The 21,244-nt window shown below is 34.4% G+C and overlaps 1 protein-coding gene across 1 annotated transcript in view; it reads left to right on the top strand.

Moving 5' to 3' along the window:
* ADAMTS6 (ADAM metallopeptidase with thrombospondin type 1 motif 6) overlaps window positions 1-21,244 on the top strand; it is a 292,439-nt gene that overhangs the window by 163,445 nt on the left and 107,750 nt on the right. Inside the window, exons 10-11 of the mRNA XM_012784073.3 lie at window positions 10,908-11,054; window positions 19,200-19,341. Coding sequence (XP_012639527.2) covers window positions 10,908-11,054; window positions 19,200-19,341 — 289 coding nt within the window. The remainder of the gene's footprint in view (window positions 1-10,907; window positions 11,055-19,199; window positions 19,342-21,244) is intronic.

The following is a 21,244-nucleotide window of genomic DNA, read 5'->3' as shown; positions in this document are numbered from 1 at the left end:
GTGTGAAACCATCTGGACCGGGACTTTTCTTTTTAGGGAGATTTTTAATTGCTGTTTCTATTTCAGCTCTTTAGATTGATCTGTTCAGGAAATCTATTTCTTCCTGGTTGAGCCTAGGGAGGCTGTGTGTTTCTAGAAATTTGTCCATTTCCTCCACATTTTCCAGTTAGTGTGCATAATGATTTTTGTAGTATTCATAAATTATATCTTGTATCTCTTTGGGATCAGTTGTGATATCTCCTTTTTTGTTCCTGATGGAGCTTATTAGAGATTTCTCTTTTCTGCTTTTTGTTAGCTTAGCCAATGGTGTGTCAATTTTGTTTATTTTTTCAAAGAACCAACTTTTTGTTTTATTAATCTCCTGAATAGCTTCCCTGTTTTCAATTTCATGTAGTTCTGATTTGATCTTGTTGATTTCACGTCTTCTGCTGGGTTTGGGGTTGGTCTGTTCTTCTTTTTCCAGCTCTTTGAGTCATTTCATTAGGTTGTCTATTTGTGATCTTTTTGACTTTTGGTTATAGGCATTTATGGAGATAAACTTTCCTCTCAGAACTGCTTTAGCTGTGTCCCAGAGGAGTTGATAACTTGTCTCTCCATTGTCATTTTGTTCATACAATTTTTTATTTCCATCTTGATTTCTTCATTTATGAAGTAATCATTTAGTAGGAGGTTGTTTAATTTCCACGTTTTTGTGTAGAAATGTGAGTTTCTGTTAGGGTTGATTTCTACTTTTATTCCACTCTGATCTGAGAAGATACATGGTATGATTTCTATTTTTTTTAATTTCTCGAGGTTTACTTTGTGTCCTAGGATACGATCTATCTTAGAGAATGTCCCGTGAGCTGATGAGAAGAACGTATATTCAGTGGATTTGGGGTAGAATGTTCTGTAAATGTCAGTCAGACCCAATTGTTCTAGAGTTTTAAGTCCATTATTTCTTTTCTTTTTTTTTTTTTTTTTTTGAGACAGAGTCTCGCTTTGTTGCCCAGGCTAGAGTGAGTGCCGTGGCGTCAGCCTAGCTCACAGCAACCTCAAACTCCTGGGCTCGAGTGATCCTTCTGCCTCAGCCTCCCGGGTAGCTGGGACTACAGGCATGCGCCACCATGCCCGGCTAATTTTATATATATATATATCAGTTGGCCAATTAATTTCTTTCTATTTATAGTAGAGACGGGGTCTCGCTCTTGCTCAGGCTGGTTTTGAACTCCTGACCTTGAGCAATCCGCCCGCCTCGGCCTCCCAAGAGCTAGGATTACAGGTGTGAGCCACAGCGCCCGGCCTCATTATTTCTTTATTAATTTTCTGTTTGGAGGATCTGTCTTGTGCCGTCAGTGGGGTGTTGAAATCTCCGGTGATTATGGAGTTGCTATTAATTAATTGATCTTCTTTTGAGAAGCCTCTATTCATTTCTGTTGCCCACTTTTTAATGGGGTTGTTTGATTTTTTGTCATGCTGATTTGCTTGAGTTCTTTGTAGATTCTGGTTATTAGCCCTTTATTGGATGTATAGCCTGCAAATATTCTCTCCCATTTTGTACATTATCTATTCACTGTATTGATTATTTTCTTGTCTGACCAAGTCCCATTTATTGATTTTTATTGTTGTTGTGGATTGCCTCTAGGGTCGTCCTCATAGATTCTTTACTTAGGCCAATGTCTAGAAGAGTTTTCCCAACATTTTCTTCAAGAATTCTTATAATTCCATGTCTTAGGTTTAACTCTGTTATCCATCTTGAATTAATTTTCATTACTGGTAAGATGTAAGGATACTGTTTTAATCTTCTACATGTCACTATCCAATTTTCCCAGCACCATTTATTAAATAGAGATTATTTTCCCCAGTGTATATTGTTATCTGCTTTGTCAAAACTCTGATGGTAATATGAGGATGGTTTTATATCTGGGTTCTCTATTCTGACCCAGAGGTCTATGTCTCTACTTTTGTGCCAGTCCCGTGCCATTTTGGTTACTATAGCTTGAAATCTTGTAAAATGATGCCTCTTTGTTTTATCCTTAAGGTTGCTTTGGCTATTCAGGCTCTTTTCTGGTCCATACAAAGTGCAGAATTATTTTTTCTAGATCTGGAAAAAATGACATTGATATTTTAATGGAGATTGCATTGAATTTGTAAATCACTTTGGTTAGTATAGACATTTTAACAATGTTGATTCTGCCAATCTGTGAGCATGATATTTTTCCATTTGTTTAGATTTTCTGAGATTTCCTTCCTCAATGATTCATAGTTCTTCTTGTAGAGGTCTTTCACCTCCTTGGTGAACATATTTCCAGGTATTTTCTTTTCTGTGTAGCAATGAATTGATTATCAGCTTGACTGTTGTTGGTGTATAGAAATGCTACTGATTTGCGTTCATTGACTTTGTATCTTGAGACTTCGCTAAATTTATCAATTCCAGTAGTCTCCTGGCAGAATCTTTGGGGTTTTTTAGATACATGATCATATCATCAGTGAAGAGTGGTAGTTTGACCTCTTCTTTCCCCATTTGGATACCCTTGATTTCTTTCTCTTGCCTGATTGCTCTGGCTAGGATTTCCAGGTCTATGTTGAATAAAAGTGGTGACAGTGCGCAGCCTGGTCAAGTTCCAGTTCTAAGTGGGAATGCTTTCAAATTTTCTCATTCAATGTGTTGTTGGCTGTGTGCTTGCCACATGTAGGTTTTATAATTTTGAGGTATGTTCCATCTATGCCTATTTTGGTAATAGTTCTTATAAATGGGTGCTGGATTTTATCAAATTCTTTTTCTGCATTTATTGAAATGATCATATGATCTTTGTTTTTGCTTGTGTTTATGTGTGGATCACATTTATGGACTTATTTATGTTAAACCATCCTTGCATCCCTGGGATAAAGCACACTTGGTTGTGATGGATTATTTTTTTTGATGTCCTACTGAATTTTGTTTGCTAGAATTTTATTAAGAATTTTTGCATCTTTTTTCATAAGGCATATTGGTCTGTAGTTTTCCTTTTTTGTTGTGTCCTTTCCTGACTTTTGTATCAAGATGATACTGGCTTTGTACAATGAATTGGGGAGGATTCCTTCCTTCTTGATGTTATGAAATAATTTCTTTAATATGAGTGAGTACCAGTTTTTCTTTGTAGGTCTGACAACACTCAGCTGTGAAATCATCTGGTCTGTGACTTTTTTTTGTTGAAATACTTCTTATTGATGCTTCAATTTCATTGCTTGTTATTGGTCTGGTCAGGAGTTCTCTTTCTTCCTGATTAAGCTTTGGGAAGTTGTGTATTTTCAAGAATTTGTTCATTTCCTCAACATTTTCAAGTTTATGTGCATGGATATTTTTATATTAATAGTATTCAGATGATATTTTGTATTTCTGTGTTACCATTTCTAACGTCTCCTTTTTCATTTTTGATTGAGCTTATTTGGGCCCTTTCTTTTCTATTTCTGGTTAATCTAGTGATAGGTCTATCAATTTGGTTTATTCTTTCGAAGAACCAACTTCTTGTTTCATTAATCTTCTATATAATTTTGTTATCAATTTCATTTTGTTCTGCTCTGACCTTAGTTATTTCTTTTCTTCTTCTGGGTTTGGGATTGGTTTGCCCTTTCTTTTCTAATTCCTTAAGAAGATTCATTAGATTGTTGATTTGCAATCTTTCTGTCTTTTTGATGTAGGCATTGTAAGGATATCAATTTTCCTCTTAGGACTGCTTTTGCTGAATTCCACAGATTTTGATAACTTATATCCCCTTTGTCATTTCGTTTGAGGAATCTTTTGATTTCCATCTTAATTTTTTCCTTGACTCAATAGTCTTTCAGCAGTAGGTTATTTAATTTGCATGGCTTTGTGTAGAGTTGAATTTTTCTGTTGGAATTATTTCTAATTTTATTCCACTGTGCTCTGTGAAGATATATGGTATAATTTCTGGTTTTTTAAAAAATTTGTTTAGACATGTTTTATGGCCTGAGATGTCATCAATCTTAGACAACGTTCCATGTGCTGATGAAAAGAATGTATATTCAGTAGTTTTGGGGTAGAATGTTCTGTAAATGTCTGATAGGCCCATTTGTTCTTGAGTCCCATTTAAGTCCAGTGTTTCATTGTTTATTTTCTACTTGGAGGAGCTGTCCAGTTCTGTCAGTGGGGTGTTGATGTCCTCACCTATTATGATGCTGCTGTTTATCACTTTGTTTAACTCTAGCAGAGCTTGCCTTATGAATCCAGGTGCATCTGTAGTAGGTACATAAATATTTAGGATTGTTATGTATTCTTGTTCAATTGTTTCCTTTACTATTATATAATAACCATCTTTGTCTTTCTTTACTATTGTTGATTTCAGGACTTTTTATCTGATATGAGAATGGTGATATCAGCTTTTTTTAAATTTCCATTTTTATGGAATATTTTTTTCCATCCCTTCACCTTGAGTCTGGATGAGTTTTTGTGGGTTATATGTGTTTCTTGGAGAGAACAGATACTTAGCTTATACTTTTATTATCCATTCAGCCAGCCTGTGTCTTTTGAGTGGGAAATTTAAGCCAATCACATTTATTGAAAGAGTTAATAAGTGGGGTATATTTCTGTTCACCCTGTTGGGTAGAACCTGATTGCTTTGTTTTACCTCTTGAGCCATTACTGTGTATGGGTTCTGAGCTTTAGCTTTTGGGTGATTTTAAACTAGTGGGTGTCTGTTGTGCTGATCAGTGTATAATGAGGTTCTGAATACTGCCTGTAGGGCAGGTCTGATCTTGACAAATTCCCGTAGCATTTACTTGTGTCTGAGAAAGTCTTTATTTCTTCCTCATATACGAAACTTAGTTTTTCAGGATACAAGATCCTAGGCTGGACATTATTCTGTTTAAGAAGATAAAGAATGGGGCCCCAATCCCTTCTAGCTTGTAAGGTCTTAGTTGAGAATTCTACAGTTAGCTTCATGTGTTTTCCTTTGTAAGCTACCTGATGTTTTCACTTTATAGATTGCAGAAGTTCCTCCTTCGTGTTAACTTTGGCCAGTCTGATGACTACCATGTTTCCCCGAAAATAAGACAGGGTCTTATATTTATTTTTCCTCAAGAAGACACCCTAGGGCTTATTTTCAGGGGATGTGTTGTTTTTTTTTAAGTACAGTACAACAATCTCATTTATTCAAATATAGGTAAGTCGTCTTCTGGAACATCATCATAACTCTCCACACCCTGAATTCCATCCTGAATTTCTTGTAACTCTATTTCCTTTAGAACCATTGTCCCCAATCTCTCATGTCGAGCAATAGAGCAATAGAGCTCGCATGGGGCAGATGAGAAGGGCTGCTCGTCTTATTTACTGCTCTGCGACGAAATGCATGGGTTTTGCGGATATGCTGCGTATCCACGCCCATCACTAGATCTTATTTTCGGGGTAGGGCTTATATTGCACAAATGCTTAGAAATACTGCTAGGGCTTATTTTATGGGTAGGTCTTATTTTCGGGGAAACACGGTATGTGTCATGATGATTGCTGCTTTGCGATGAATCTCTCAGGAGTTTATTGAGCTTTTTTGTACCTGTATATCTAAATTTCTAGCAAGACCAGCGAAGTTTTCCTCAATTATTTTCTTATTTTCCAACCCTTGTGTATTTTCTTCTTCAGCATCAGGGGTGCCTGTGATTCTTATTTTAGGCCTCTTTACATAATCCAATATTTCTTGTAGGCTTTATTTGTTCCTATTGTTTTTCTATTTCGTATATTTGACTAACTTGTTTAATTCAAAGATACTGTCTTCAAGTTCTGAGATTCTTCTGTTGGATCTAGTCTATTCTCAAAACTTTCCACTGTGTTTTATATTTCCTTTAATGAAATTTTCATTCATTTCCTGTATTATTTTTGTGGTTTCTTTGTGTTGGGTTTCCATTTTCTCCTGTATTTCATTGAGCTTCCTTATAATCCATATTTGGAACTCTTTATCAATTATTTCCGTATTTTCATTTGGGTTGGTATCCATTGTTAAGGAGTTATTGTTTTCTTTTGGGGGTGTCCTTTCACTCTGATTTTTCATATTTCTGGAGTTCTTTCAGTGATTTCTTCTCATCTGGCTTCTCAATTGAGACCTGGGGGTACTAGGCCTGGCTTGTAGGCCTGGCTTGGGGTCCCCATAGATTGATCCCTGACTGTGGCAGGGAGAGGAGTGTGGTCCCAAGTTGCCTATGGGCAAGTAGGTTTCATGATCCTCTTGAGTTGTCTCTGACCTGCTATCTTCACCTTTTCCCAGCAGTGTGAATTGGGTTTGGTCCCCCAGCTTAATCTCTGAGATGGCAGGTGGTACTTGTGAGTACAAATCAGCCACCCCTGTTTGCTCGATTTAGAAGGCACTATGATGAGCTATAGAGTTGTTCCCCCTGTCATTGATTCATATTTGTGTGGAAGAAGAGGCTTCCAGGATGATCTTACCATACCCTGGTAAGCTCTGGTCCCCCAGGTGGAGCACACAAGTGCCCCAGGCTTTAGGAGGGACCCTGTATCTCCCAAGGGGTTGCTTGATCTGTACTCCCACTGAGGTGGGTGGAGGAGAAAAGCAGATGGCAGAGCAAATGGTGGCTAGATTTCCAGAGCCTACAAGGCTTTGCAGAGCCTCCTTGAGTTTCAACAGTTGCTTTTCTGGTTGCTAGGGGGAGCCACTGGGATGAGGTTTAGGACAAGCTCTCCAAACTGGAAAGGCTGTTCCCAAAGGAGGTACTTAAATGCTTGAATGGTAAGGCAGTGGGCAGGACTCTTTCTTCCTTTGTCCACTAGCACAGTTTCTCTGCGGAAAGGGCTAAGTGCCCTCCCAAATTGCTGCTCCTTTGAACCCTAATGCACACTCTGGTCAGACCAGTCCATGTGGGTTTCCTCACCACCTGAAACCAGCTCTGTAACTTCCCCCCAGTCCGTGTGTCTGACCCACTAGCATGTGTCTCTACAAAACAATGGTGGGCAGGGTGTTCCCCACCTGTGCACTTCTGTTCCACCACAAGTCCCCAAAGGGAGAATAGTGGGCTCCTCCGTCTGCAGGGACCTTAACTAGAAGCATTCTCCCACCAGAGAGAAGCAGCCACTCACAAGTTTCTTGGCTCAAGCTACACTCCCTATTGTAATGAGTCAGGGGAGGGGCTGTAGCTCTTGGTCAGCCATGGGCCTGAGGTATTTGGTTATCATGGAACCAGAAGCTATGCTATTTCTCTCCAAATGCCACATACCCGTCAATATGGCAGCTCTCCTGCAGCAGGATGGGGTGGATGCTCGCAGATCCCTGTTACTCAATACCTCACCACACTCTCCTGTAGGATATGTCCAAGGGCTCCCTCACCACCCAAGTGCATGTCTGAAACCTCTCCCTGCATCTCTCTTCACCACTCTTGTGTCCAGGGGCACCAGTGTCATTCCCACAAAACTCCAGTGGGCAGGTAACTTCCAAATTGTGACGGGGCCACTCTCTCAGCTCAGCCTGGAGTGGGCAGCTGCCATAGAGAAGCAGCTGTTCCTGAGCTTCTCCATTCAAGTTACTCTCGTGGTTTCAATGGGTGGGGGAGGGGCCGTGGCTCCCACTTGGCCTGAGGTCTGACTACTTTCTTGGATGCCAGGAGCAAAAGAGGAATTGTCTAGTTATTAAAAAAGCTGGCACTCCAGTTTCTTGTGGCACTTTCCCATATGGTGCCCCTTACGGTGCCCAAAGTCTTGGGGCTTGCTGCTTCACCTCACTATTCCTAATTAGCAGCCATACCTGGGCTAATGGAGGGTGGAATAGCTGTCAGTATACTTGGTGTCCTGTTATTCACCAAAGGCACATAGGTGGGGCAGGGGAAACTCCCTTTACCCTTTCTCTGGGCTCTGAGCCTCTCTGGGTTTGATCCGCAGAACTATCTTCTCCTCTTCACCCTCTTCTTTCTCAGCTTTGCAGCTTTCCTTCATGGGGGTCCCAGTCATCTTTGTCAGTTCTCTCTGTGATCCACACCTGTATTCCTCAGTCCAGTAGCCCATCTTCCAGCTGAAGAGAGTCTGACAAGCAATGTCTTTAGTCAGCTATCTTGGCTCCTCCTATCCTAATATATTTTAAAAGATATTTTTATGCTTATGAATATTTTCAAGTTATACACATACATCTCTAGAACAAAAATGTGTAAATTAAAATTACATTAAACATTTTTCTGTTATAAAAAGATTTTCTTCTGGCTTTAATGTATATTACATAATAATCAGTGATTGCAGGAACACATATTACAGATTTTGATAAATAATTAAATATAAAAGTAAATTTTTTTGCTAGAAGATGTATCTTCAGTTGTATTTTTTCAGTTACTGCACTTATCTCTGTATTGCTTGAATGAGGCAAGATTTCAGCATCAATTTGATTTCTATATTTTGTTTCTATAGATGTGAATGCTTATTTACAAAAGAAGTAGATAAGTATAAAAGGAGTTTTTTATAGAAATATCACCCAATTCTTTTAGCTCTCTTTGAATTATTTTTCAAAACATAACCATGGTATCTGTCATCAAAAAGTAGTTTTAACAATCTGTTAGCTGTTAATTTGATAATATCCTTCTGCAAACTTGATGAAAGTAAGGAATTGGAAACCACCTGATAAAGTTTAAAGCCAATCATTACAAGTCATTCTTTTTTCTTAATGCTGACACTAGAAATAATGTTTCTAATTGTCTCTTTTCTTAGTATCCATATTTTTATATTCCAAGGCAATGCACTATTATAAAATTATGGATAGGTGAAAGATAAGCTTTTCTTTTGTAAGATGAGAAAATATGATTTCAAAAGTGGAAGTTTTATTTTTTTTTAGGAAAGAGTATATAAGTAAGTTGAGGGTCTCAAAATTGATTCTCTTAAAGCCTGTGTTACACTCATCTTAACATCACAAAGAGGTATATGTAAGACAATTACTAAAAGGAAGTAATGTTTTCAAAGCTATCATTACTTGAATCAGAGTAGTATTAATACAGTAGCATCAACTTTTGAGAGAAATAAGGGATATTAATTTCCTCAAATTACACCTTTATACTACTTAGCTCTGTATGTAAATCTGTTGTTGATTTTTCGACACAATATATATTTGATTCAACACACTTGAAACTTTACCTTTAAATTCCTAGAAGACCATTCAAAGAGGTTGACTCCAGTGTCAAACTAGAATACTAAATATTGATGATCTTGGAAGGTTATTTGATGTTTTAATTTAGAGCTCCATATGCTCATATACTTCTCTTTCTTTGCTTATGTTGGTTCCTCCATCTGAATTACTAACTCCTCCTCCTTGTTCCCCATATGTGAACATATTATATGTTTTCATTATAGCTCTTTTTATATTGTACTTACAAAAGCCAATTCATTCTGCTATCTAAACATGTCTCAAATATAAGCCCACCTATTTATGCAGCACCCTAATTCAGACCAAAATCATTTCTCAATTGGTAATGATCTTCCTTCTGACTGCTCTCTTGGCTCCATTCTTTTCCCACTTCAATATCTCTACCATAGAGTTACTATAATGACCTGTCTAAAATATGGATCAATTCCATATTCTCTGACTCAGAAATCTTCAGTCGCTCTTACGTACAAATCTCCCATATTTCTATGCTGCCAAGACGACAGATATGAATATTTGCTTTCATTAATTATCTTGTACTTATCTATTCTCAACCATATTTCCAGACTTTTTCTCCAGCAACTGTCCTCATCTGTTTTACACTCGAGTCACATTTCCTTGAACACATATCATGGTGCATGTATTAGAATGTCACAATGGAGACATCACTTTATTTCTAAGTAATATTCAACCTTCTGGCTACTTGTGAAGAAAAGTTAAAATATATTCATATGAAATGGGTAAACCCTTTCAGAAAAAAATTCTCATTTAAATGTATTTTTAGTTACATTGTAAGCTATACTACATAAGAAAACAAATGACAAATAAAATCTTTGAAAAATGAAGGGAGGGGCCTGGCGTGGTGGCTCACGCCTGTAATCCTAGCTCTCTGGGAGGCTGAGGCGGGCAGATTGCTCGAGGTCAGGAGTTCGAAACCAGCCTGAGCAAGAGCGAGACCCCGTCTCTACTATAAATAGAAAGAAATTAATTGGCCAACTAATATACATAGAAAAAATTAGCCGGGCATGGTAGCGCATGCCTGTAGTCCCAGCTACTTGGGAGGCTGAGCCAGGAGGATTGCTTGAGCCCAGGAGTTTGAGGTTGCTGTGAGCTAGGCTGATGCCACGGCACTCACTCTAGCCTGGGCAACAATGCGAGACTCTGTCAAAAAAAAAAAAAAAATGAAGGGAGGCTATGACAAAGAAAAACCATAATCCTTAAGTATGTCATGGTTTTTCAAAAGGTGTTTTGAAAACACACATACATACAAATAACATGTATTTAATTCTCTTTTATCAATATTAATAAGAAAAAGGATGTCTGTGTTTGGCCTATAACCTAGAACTGGCCTATAGCCTAGAACTCAATGGATCATAGCTTTCTTTTTATAATTGCCTTTTGGATTGAACATTATGAGGTAGGATGAACATTGGCATGTTAAAAGGCAGTTTCTACTAACGATATGAACTCTGATCTTTAATAGGTCCTTAATCTTTGCTAAATTTGTTTTCTCATCTATAAAGTGAGGATTAATATATATTCCCCTTTCTGCTCAAGAAGAGATTAAATCATGTGAGATAACATGAAAATATATGATAAATTTAAAGAGATTTAGATATATATCATTAAATTATTCCTTAGTCTCTTTAACTTTAATCGTATATTTCTTTAGAGGATCTGGTCTATCTTGATGGAAGACATATGTTGATAAGCCTAATAAATGGCCAAAATAAGGAAATAAAGGATGTATTGAGAGTTTTTTTTTTTCTTATTTCTTTCTTTTATGTTTCTTATGTTTCTTCTACATTAAAACAGTTTTGGTATGAACCATGATGGAATTGGAAATTCTTGTGGGACAAAAGGTCATGAAGCAGCAAAACTTATGGCAGCTCACATTACTGCAAATACCAATCCTTTTTCCTGGTCTGCTTGCAGTCGAGACTACATCACCAGCTTTCTAGAGTAAGTAATCTCTGGAGAGTGATGATAAATTGCTCCAGAAGTAAGCCATTGGTAGAAGCCTAATATGTAGTGCTTTAAACTTTGCATAATGAATAACTGTTTTAAGGCCCAGTGATATTCAGCTGTTCCCCAAATACTTTAATATATCATTGTGACAATTTTTTTCTTCATATAGAACTTATTGAATAGATTAGAGGAAATGGAGCAAGGATGTAAGTGGGGTTGATTATGTGAGTGTTACAATTGTTCAATAAATGGGAAACAATTTCAGAAAGAATTTAGATTTATGTAATTTAAAAGCACATAGGCCAACCTGTAATTCCGTGATTATGTATTTCATTTTGTTGATGAGGAAATTGAGTTCTGTAGGAGAGCCAAAGTATCTAATAGTAACAAACAACAACAACAAAAAACCAAACATCCAGGAATTGAGAACTTAGAGAAAAGGATTTGTCTTTGAAAATTTATTAAGCAATCCATCTTTTCTACAGTTTGGGAACTTATTCTCTGGTCCTTTAATGGATATTCCCAGAGTCTGGTTTTTAAATGTGAAGAATATAAATTAGCTCAGGTATAACCATGTTTAAGAAACCAGATGTTCTTCCACATCTGACCTGCATAGGGCTACAGGATTGGACTTTGAAAACTGATAGACTTGGATCTCACTTTCTAACTGTGTGACTTAGGCCATGTTACTTAACATTTCTAATCTTTAGTATCCTAATTTGTTAAATGAGTTTAAGTCATAATACTTACATGATCAGGCATTATACATAAAATTGGGTATCATGCTATAATATATATAAACACTTAATAGACATTCATTAAATGGTAAATATCATTATTTTAAATAATATCAAGGTTTCAGTGCTTTATTGTTCTACCATTATCTTCAAGTGTTTTGCATAATTTTTTTCTAGGGGAGGAGAGATTAAATACTTTGTGAAAAAGTGAGGTATACTTAAAATACAGGCAAATAATGGAAATTCTTTTTAAAATTTGGCTTTGTTCCAAGTTTACATTAATGTGATCATGTTGTAAAATTTTAAAAATTCAGATAGGTTATGTAGGGTAACATTATTCATTAAAATTATCTTTCTTATCTTGTAGTAACCTGATCTTATTGTGAAAACTTAAAATTACATATTTATAAAAGACCACAAATAAGAAATTTTAAATTACCTAGCACAATGCTTTACTCAAAAATCAAAAGATAAATCTTTAAAATAGGCTCTTTTAAATTAATTAATATAATAATAAAGTTGAAGGTATTGGAAATTTATTTCAGAAGGCTGTTATTCTTTTATAACCTAACAGTTTTTGATCTTATTAATAGATAATTATAACATTATACTTGCCTTTTATGAAAACTGAGTGAAGTGCTATAAAGATAGACCATGGAGAATTTGTATGACATCTTTTAGTAGTTCTAAATACAAAGCACTAGCAATATCGTTTTCCAAGATGGTTTTAACGACATCATTTACCTTCAAACGTTGATGAAGATCTGCTCTCCCCAGAAATCAAGTCAGATCTGGAATTTCTCCCTTGACTTGACTTATGTTTTTATAATGGAGTCTGAATGACTATCACCAGAAAGACAAACTGTATAATATACTCAGGATTCCTGTGCATTTTTGATGGCTGCCATTTTCTTTTTTTTTTTTAAGTTACTGTTTTATTTTCTCCTCTATCCTGTTTCTGTCACATTGGCTATTGCACAGCTCATTTGCTAGTCCCATCCCTGTATACTAAATACAAGGATCAGTTTTGATCTCCTGCCAGATCCTGCCTAGTTGAAACCATATTAAGGTTCTTAAGATACTCCAAAAGGAAATCCCTCAATTGCCTGTAAAATGCAGTTAAGAAATCACCACTAGTTTGGTGAGGGATATAAAATTATTACTAGTTGTGATAAAGTATTTCATTGAATTAATTAAAATAATTAATTCAAAAAGCATTATTTAAGTTTTATTGCCTCTTTGCATTTTGAATATGTTAGCACAATTAGTGTTGACAGAGTTATAATGAGCTTATTTACCCTGTATTTTATAAAAATATTTCTCTTGTGCATCCTCGTGGGAATGTTCAGAAAGTTAAACCATTAATAAGAGATAGATGTGAAAGATAATGGGTAAAGACTTGGGGAAAAGTTGGCTTTTTTCCCCTTCTTTAGTAATAAACTAAACAAATCTGATTATAATCTGACCAAACAATAAAGGATTTTTAAACACAGGTCCTTTAAAATGGTCAGTTCACTGGAGCACAAAGACATAATAGTAACTTTGTTGAATTTCTTTGTTCCTTTTTATTAATGCAGTGAACTTAATTGCTTTAACAGCTATGCGTGATATTTTTAAAAATCCAGTGATATTTTGATCAGGGATTGAGGTTACATTTATGTTTTATATAGTTGGCTCAAAAGGCTCATAACATTTTATTTTAGCTTCTCTTCTCAAGAAAAAGAAATCTTGAAAGATGAATTGTTTAGGAACTGCAGCCCAGCCAACAAAACGCATACCTTTCTCTACTTAGTGGCTGTATAGGCCAAAGATGATGGTGGATTTTAACAATGAGCTTTCTATGATTTATAGGGATTCACTATTCACTATGTTCTACTGAAAACAATTCCATGGCCTTTAAATGCCAATAGAATACAGAGTCTCTCGTGTCATTCTGAAACACTAGATGCTATTGATCAATCAGGAGATGGTGTTTACCAACTCCCAATATTTTTTTTCAGATTTCTTAAACTCGGTGATTCAATAAGTGGTTCATGAATCGCCAGAAGCCGTCCAGATTAAATAATAAAGAACCCATTTCCGTTAAAATGGACGTGTTATGCCAGCTTCTGATGTTTTCGACGACGGCTCTGCAGGTAGTGTCTTTCCTATCTGCCTGCGGGACTTTATTTATTTATTTAGAAAATAGAGAAAGATGAACCTGGTATTATGGCTCATACTGACTGATGACTATGGGCTAATTTACCAGGCCAGTGGAAGGCAGCCAGAAGTAATTTAAGCTAGTATTTCATACATTTTCCACCACTTAGCAATAGTACAGAGTAATTTCATATAGTTTTCAAAAATTACGGGGCTCTGTGAATCAACTCTTGCTCTATGAAAATTAAAGTCTGTTAAATTGTTTGAACTGTCAAAGATTCATATCAAAATTTCTTACAGTTCCAAATTAAATACATAGTAGTAGCCATTTTCACAGAAAGGATGGAAGCTGAACCCATTAAGAGAGGCAATTTTACAGTCAAAGATGAATTAGGAAGAAAGATGAGAGTAGAGCTACAAGAGAAGTGATATAAGATGAACAAGATGACCAGGGCACTCGCATTTCCTCTCTAGCAATTGCCTTTAAAGGTCAACATCCGTCTATTAGATGGAAAATATTTTTTATAGGTGGGAACTTTTTTTAAAATGTAGAATCCAAGAAAGACCTTGGCAAAACAGGTTTCTCCTCCTGTTTATCTGACACATTTTGGGAACGTCACTCTAACCATAAATATTTTTGAGATGAAGTCATAATTATATTTGGGAGAAAAAAGAGTAAACCACTGTCAGTACACTATTTGTATCCTCGAAGCTTCAAGTTCAATTATATTCAAGCACCCCAGTCATACAGAGGATGAGAGAAAAAGATTTGACTTTAGAAGGTAATAAATTGTTCGTTTCATGAAGATTGATGAAACAGTTTATGAGAACATAGTAGATAAGACACATAACTTGCTATAGATGGTATCAACTTAATTAATTTTTACTTAATTTATGTGTATCAGCACAACTTTGTTGGAAAAAAATAAGAGGTGGCATTAAATGTTAACTTTTTGTTGTTGTTGTTAAGAGACTAAGATATGTACAGGGTTATTTAGAAAGATTCATTTTTTAGATTGACCCCCTCTGTTATAGACTAAAAGTCTATACTTTACAGTATTATTGTTTTAGTTAAAATAAATCTAAAATCACAATTAGGAGTATGTACTCATGCATTCTGGAAACAAAGCCAGGAGTGCAATTTTACACAGGGATCTGTAAATTTTAGTTGAAGACTGAACTCTGGCTCATATTCCTATATTCAAGGCTAATTTTTGGGCTATGTAAATAAGACCTCTCTAAATTAAAAGTAGAATACAAAAAATATGACTTTTCCATTATGCTGCAAAGATTTCTGGAAATATAAGTATACTTTGATTTACTGTGAATTTCATAATCAAGGAAGAAGCATATTATTAAACTGATACATATTTTTTTGCTTTGTCTTAGAAACATAACAGAGTAGAGTCTACATATTCAATAATTGTCTATAGTGCTGTAGATATTAACTAGGGTTGGGTTTTTATTTTTAATTTTTATGCCAGTCATGGTCATGTGGCCCAGCAGCTGCATGAGCCATGATAGCAGGTGGCTAGAGTTGGGTTTTTAGTTGTGAAATATATACTGCTAGGAAATAATCACAGATCTACTTTATACAGTTTTAGTCTGGACAAGTATACCTATGCTTAACAATAGTAAGTCACAGTAACTTCTCATAGATGGAGACTAACAGTATTCTACATTTATTAATGAATGATGTTTATGTTTTCTGAATGGAAAACTTTGGATATGACACCAAGGCACAAATCATCTGTGTTTAAAAGTGTTATTTGATGAGAAAATTCAAGAAGATTTGTATATAATATCTCTACAGTACTATTAGTATTTTGGTAGTAGCATAATTAACACTAGGTTCAGCATTATAAGAATTGTATAGTTATATCTCAATTAGCGAGGACTCTAGATTAAACAAAAATCTCCCATAATTTCTATTTTTTAAAATGATATCATTGTATAGTATAAAACAATAGCTCATACCTAATACTTTATGAAAGGAAAAACATTTACACATATATAAATGTACAAAAAACATCCATATCAAGGTAATTTGCAATTGTCAGAAATTGGAAATAATCCAAATGTTCATTAATAGAAGAACAGATAAATATAATTGTTGCATAGTACTAAATGGAATATTAAAGAATAATAAAAATGAACAAGATATAGTTACATCAAAATAAAATTATCTCATATTCACAATATTGAGCAAAAAAGAATAAAGTTACAAAAGAAAACCTACAGTATGACTCCTTATATATAAAGTCTAAAAACAGGCAAATAAATAATTGGGAAGTAAAATTATTAAGAAAAGCAAGGAAATTATTATTATAAAAATCAGAATAGTAGTTACCTCTGGGGGAAGGAAATGAGAGGTGTGATTGGAGTTGAGGACTTGGGAATTTTCATAGGAAAAAAAATAAGGAAAATCATTTCCAGGGTTAAATGTACATCTCTCAAATCCATGTCCTTTACCTTCTGTACCTTTATCTGTAATATTTCATAAGAGTAATTGGTAACCAGAGGCATGAAAATATCCAGAATTATTATTTTCTAAGAGTTAATTAATATTTATGATCCATAGACTTAACTATTTGAAAATAGCAGCAAAGTAGAGAATTTTAGTAACATGCAAAAACCATTTTAGTTGCTTACCTCTCAGTTAACAATTAAAATATGAAAACTATCCCATCCCTCAAATATTTTAATTGAGGTTTTACTGTATATACCAGATATGGTTACTAGGAGATTTTGCACTACATGTGTAGAAATGTAGAAAGAATTTAAATTAGCCTTGCAGATTCCCCACACTTGCTTTACAAGAAGACACTTGACTCGTAGGCCTTGCTAATTTCTACAAATATAGCCAAATCCATTTCAAAAGGCCTTTGTTGATTTGATGTTCCTAAATACAGGTTCATTTTTTAAAAATCCATATGGTTTTCCCTTATATTTTATTTCATGTAGTGTTTTATTCTTCTGTAAAAATACACTGGAAAAGGAGAACAGGACTTCCCTAGACCACATAAATACAAAGCAATAGGTGCTTCCAAAGAACTGAAACAAAAATATGCTTTTGGAATAAACTTTCTCAGAAGAGTTTTGGCCACAGGTGCCAACAGTACATGATATTCTTGGTGTCTGAAGGCCCTTGCAACAATGGTCATCTGATTTGGTATTTTTTAAAGAACATGAACTATGATTAGAAGACCATTAATACCTTGAAACAAGAACTTCAAATAAAATAATTATTCTTGCTTCCTTCTGAGGTAAGCCAATTTTAAGTGTGCCATCAGGAAAAACTTTTTTCCTAAGGGTATCTATTCTTAAACTCTTTTGGGGGGGTCCACATAGTTCTAAGTTGATGCCACATAGGTGAATACTTTTTTGTGATGCTATTGGTAAATATTTTCTACCTGTAAGATCCTGTATTTTAGTGCATAATTTTTAATTTTTCTATTGATTTATAGTAGTAATTAACTTGTTATTTTATGTTTATTACATACTTAATTCCTTTCATGAAGATATTTATAATTTTATTATAGATAGAGAGGAAACTGACATTTTGGAAGGAAAATTGGAAAATTAAATTACTAATTCAGTTGTCTCCCCAATATCCATACTATCAAAATAGGTCTTCTTTTTCCATTATACTATTCAATTCTTACCTCTTTGTCATTAACTTTAACATGTAATTTCAAATTTACTAGTAGAATTACATTTGCCTAAAGTTTGCCTATCCATATAGGCTAAAGATATTTTATACAATAAAATAAAAAGTACTTGCTATTTTCAAAATTCATCTAGAAATACTTCTTTTTTTTGCTGAGATATATGTCAACTTCTAAAAGTACAATAAAAAGAAAAGTGTTCTGTCATTAAAACTGGATAGCTGGGTTTAAAAAAGGTTGTTAGTTAGATACCTTGAGCAGTGACACCTGAAGTGATTATACTAGCCAATCCACCTGTTAGTGCCATATTTAATATTTCATTTAAACATTTTTTATTGATTAAAAAATTAGTCAAGAGGGCATAAATGAAAGGAGAAGGGTATAAAAAAGTCAATATTCTGTTCCTTTGGTCTTTGAATTTACATTACCTTAGGAATGTATGGTTCAGTATTTAAAAGGTATTAATATGCTGCTGTGCAAATATGCATTTTTATGTAACAAATTGACTTTTACATTTTAGGAATATGATAAACTTTCAAGTGAATATGAAACTCATTGGTATGCATAGTTCTTTCTTATTTATCTATAAATGAAAATTTGTACTGTCCTAAATAACAGTTGAGGAACTTCTACTTGTGAAATTATTTTCCTTTGGCAAAGTGGATGGAAAAGATTTTGGGAAAAAAAAACACAAGTGCTGGCACAATGGACAGGAATGTTGGAAAAAATTTTTAAATGTTGGCATAGGAATTCTTTAAAAATTCTAACTTACTCACATGTGAAATGAAAGTATAAAAGCATCTGTCCTATTTTATGCACACTGACTAAATAAAAATGAACAATTATATTGAGCAAAGTTTAAAGCTCTTTAAACTAAAGTATTTTGTCTGACTTTTGGCGATCTTTATGTTATTTGTTCCACTGAATTAAAATATTATGTTTGAGTGCAGACATACTTTGAAAAGCAGAAATTATAGAGAAAGCAGAACATTCTCTTTTCCAATTCTGATGACCCTAGATGAAATATGAAATTTTTGAGAGACTAAACACTTCTAATATACTTGAGAAGGAAACTTTGGACCTTGGCCTCATCTGTCATTCAGCTGTGTATTAGTGAAATATTTCAAGAACCTATGGATGTGTCTTACCACAGCATCTTTTGTTCTGTCCAAGGTTGAAAGTATATAAATTAGATTTTTAAGGATTATGACCATAATTTTTTTAAAAATTTCTGTATTTAATGTTTTTAATTCTACTACCAGCTGTGGTTATATTTTCAAAGAAAACAAATAAGAAACTTAGAGCAATATGAAATTTTTTGTTTTGATTTCTTCAGAAATTAGTTTAAATCAAAGGCCAATGTAACATTTTCAGATTGTTGTCTAAGATGCTTTTATTGTGTCTTGATGCTGGCAAAAACTATTTGGACCTGTTCTTCAGGTTTCACTAAAGCCATGTGATTATATATTTATTGGGAGAATATTGTTTTTCATGCACCAAATTATTAAAACAAAGAACTCAACACATGGTTTCATAATTGTGACTGAAATAGTCCATAGAGTACCTAATTTCCTTTGATCCTTTATGTTGAACAGTTCAGGCCGTGGTACTTGCCTTGATAATGAGCCTCCCAAGCGTGACTTTCTTTATCCAGCTGTGGCCCCAGGTCAGGTGTATGATGCTGATGAGCAATGTCGTTTCCAGTATGGAGCAACATCCCGCCAATGTAAATATGGGGTAAGAAGCCTTAATCCTTATGTTTAGTCAATTATATGTGTTCTTTCAAGACACAGATGTTAAGAGGGAATTATGAAGAACGTACTTTGCATCCAGTAACATCATTGATATAAATATAGCTTTTGACAGTGTTCTTTTTTCTATTATTTGTATAATATTTATTTCTAAATGTTTGAATAATCCTAAATTAAGCAAGTTTCAAATTTCTTATAAGTGATGCAGGTAGAATTTGATAACTTCTAATATGTTTATTCTTTAAATGTTAAGTTTCTGATGCCAACTTTATTTTATCTTTTGAAATGTTACGGTTTTAAAATCCCTCACCACCCTCCTTTCTGGTACTCTTATAATTGGGCTAAAGAGCATTTTTACGTTGGCTAGGTGCCTTCACTTTAATTCATAGTTGCTGGTACTGAGTCATTTCATGTTGCTTCATCCACTGCCCACATTCCAACACAACAACCAAGTGGGAACAAGATGACATTAACCCAAATAATGAAACAGAAAAATTGCTGTGGAAAAAAAAATGTTGGCATCGTAATTTAGTTTGCACATCTGCCTAAAAATGACAAAGTGTCTATATCAGAAAACTTTTAAGTTTCATAGAGAAAGACTTTAATGTCTGGTATAGGGACACGTGCATAGTAGGAACACAATATAAGCATTCTGAATGAAAAAATAGGATTTTAAAATGTCAAATTGTTTGCCAGAAATATTCAGATTTAAAAAGTAAGTTTAAAGGGTTCGTTCCTATTTTTATGCAAATAGTCCTTTAAATCCCTTTAAAAATAATAACAATAAAAGGAATTAAGTTTTAAAGTAATTAAGAATAAACAATATACTCATCTTACTGAACCAGTTATTCTTCTTGGGAACAGTACAAAGGGAAGTGATTTTTTCAAAAGAAAGATTGTGTGTAATTATCTGAATATGTAGAGCCCTGAGTAAAATTTTGGCCTTTACTTTTTCTCTGTAAAGAGACTTCTACTCTTATTTCTGTATGGTTCTAGTTTCTTTTGTTCTTAGGTTGTTTATCCATTTAAAAAGTGAGTCAAACTTTAATCACAGTCTTTGTATATACTTGTAGCTAACTAGGTTGAAATCCATGATCAAATTTAATTAGAGATTTTCTGTTAGATTATTCTTATCTGTCTCTCATTTCTTTGTTAGCAAATGAAATAGTTAATCTACATTTTAGTTTTTCTGTTAGAAACAGGGTTAAAGAAATTAATAAAAAGTTGACTTGATTCACCTCAGTGTATTTGTATATCTCATTTGGTTCAGACCAATTGATTTGAAATGATATAAAGAGTACAAGATTTTATATTTTCCATTATGTTCTTCATATTCTGCTTTTAGATTCTTAATATGTTTACAAAGACTTCTGTAATAGATATAAAATAAAATTGGGAAACTTGGGGAAAGACACTAGCATCTTACAGACCTATACAGTTCCATGTATTTTATCATGAACCCTTTTCACTTTGATTTACAGCAAAATAATGACTGACTCATGTGCTATATGATAATGCTTATGATATTTTTTTTAACAAGTGCTATATGTTGCTAGCAAGGTTTATTGAGTCATAATAGAATCTTTATAATCACTCCCACCTCTTGAAGTTGTGCCTGAAAAATTGGTTTTACACAATTGGTAACATCTAAACCCACACTGGGTTTTATCTATTGAATCCCTAAGGTTTTAAACAATTCTAAATACCACTTCAGTAAATAATCGTGGCTTTGAAGGTTAGAGTCCAGTCAGGTAAGCAAGGCATATTTTAGGTGATAGCTAAAGGGAAAAACACTCCAGCCCTGATTTAGATAGCTGTCTGAATGGAGCATGCTGAGATAAACACTAAATACAGTTGTTATAAGCTTAGGAGAAGACCGTGGCCTTTTC

This window comes from Microcebus murinus, chromosome 11 (assembly GCF_040939455.1).
Source record: "Microcebus murinus isolate Inina chromosome 11, M.murinus_Inina_mat1.0, whole genome shotgun sequence".
Lineage (NCBI taxonomy): Eukaryota > Metazoa > Chordata > Mammalia > Primates > Cheirogaleidae > Microcebus > Microcebus murinus.
The sequence above is the reverse complement of the archived record's forward strand: the minus strand, read 5'-3'. Positions and strand labels throughout refer to the sequence as shown.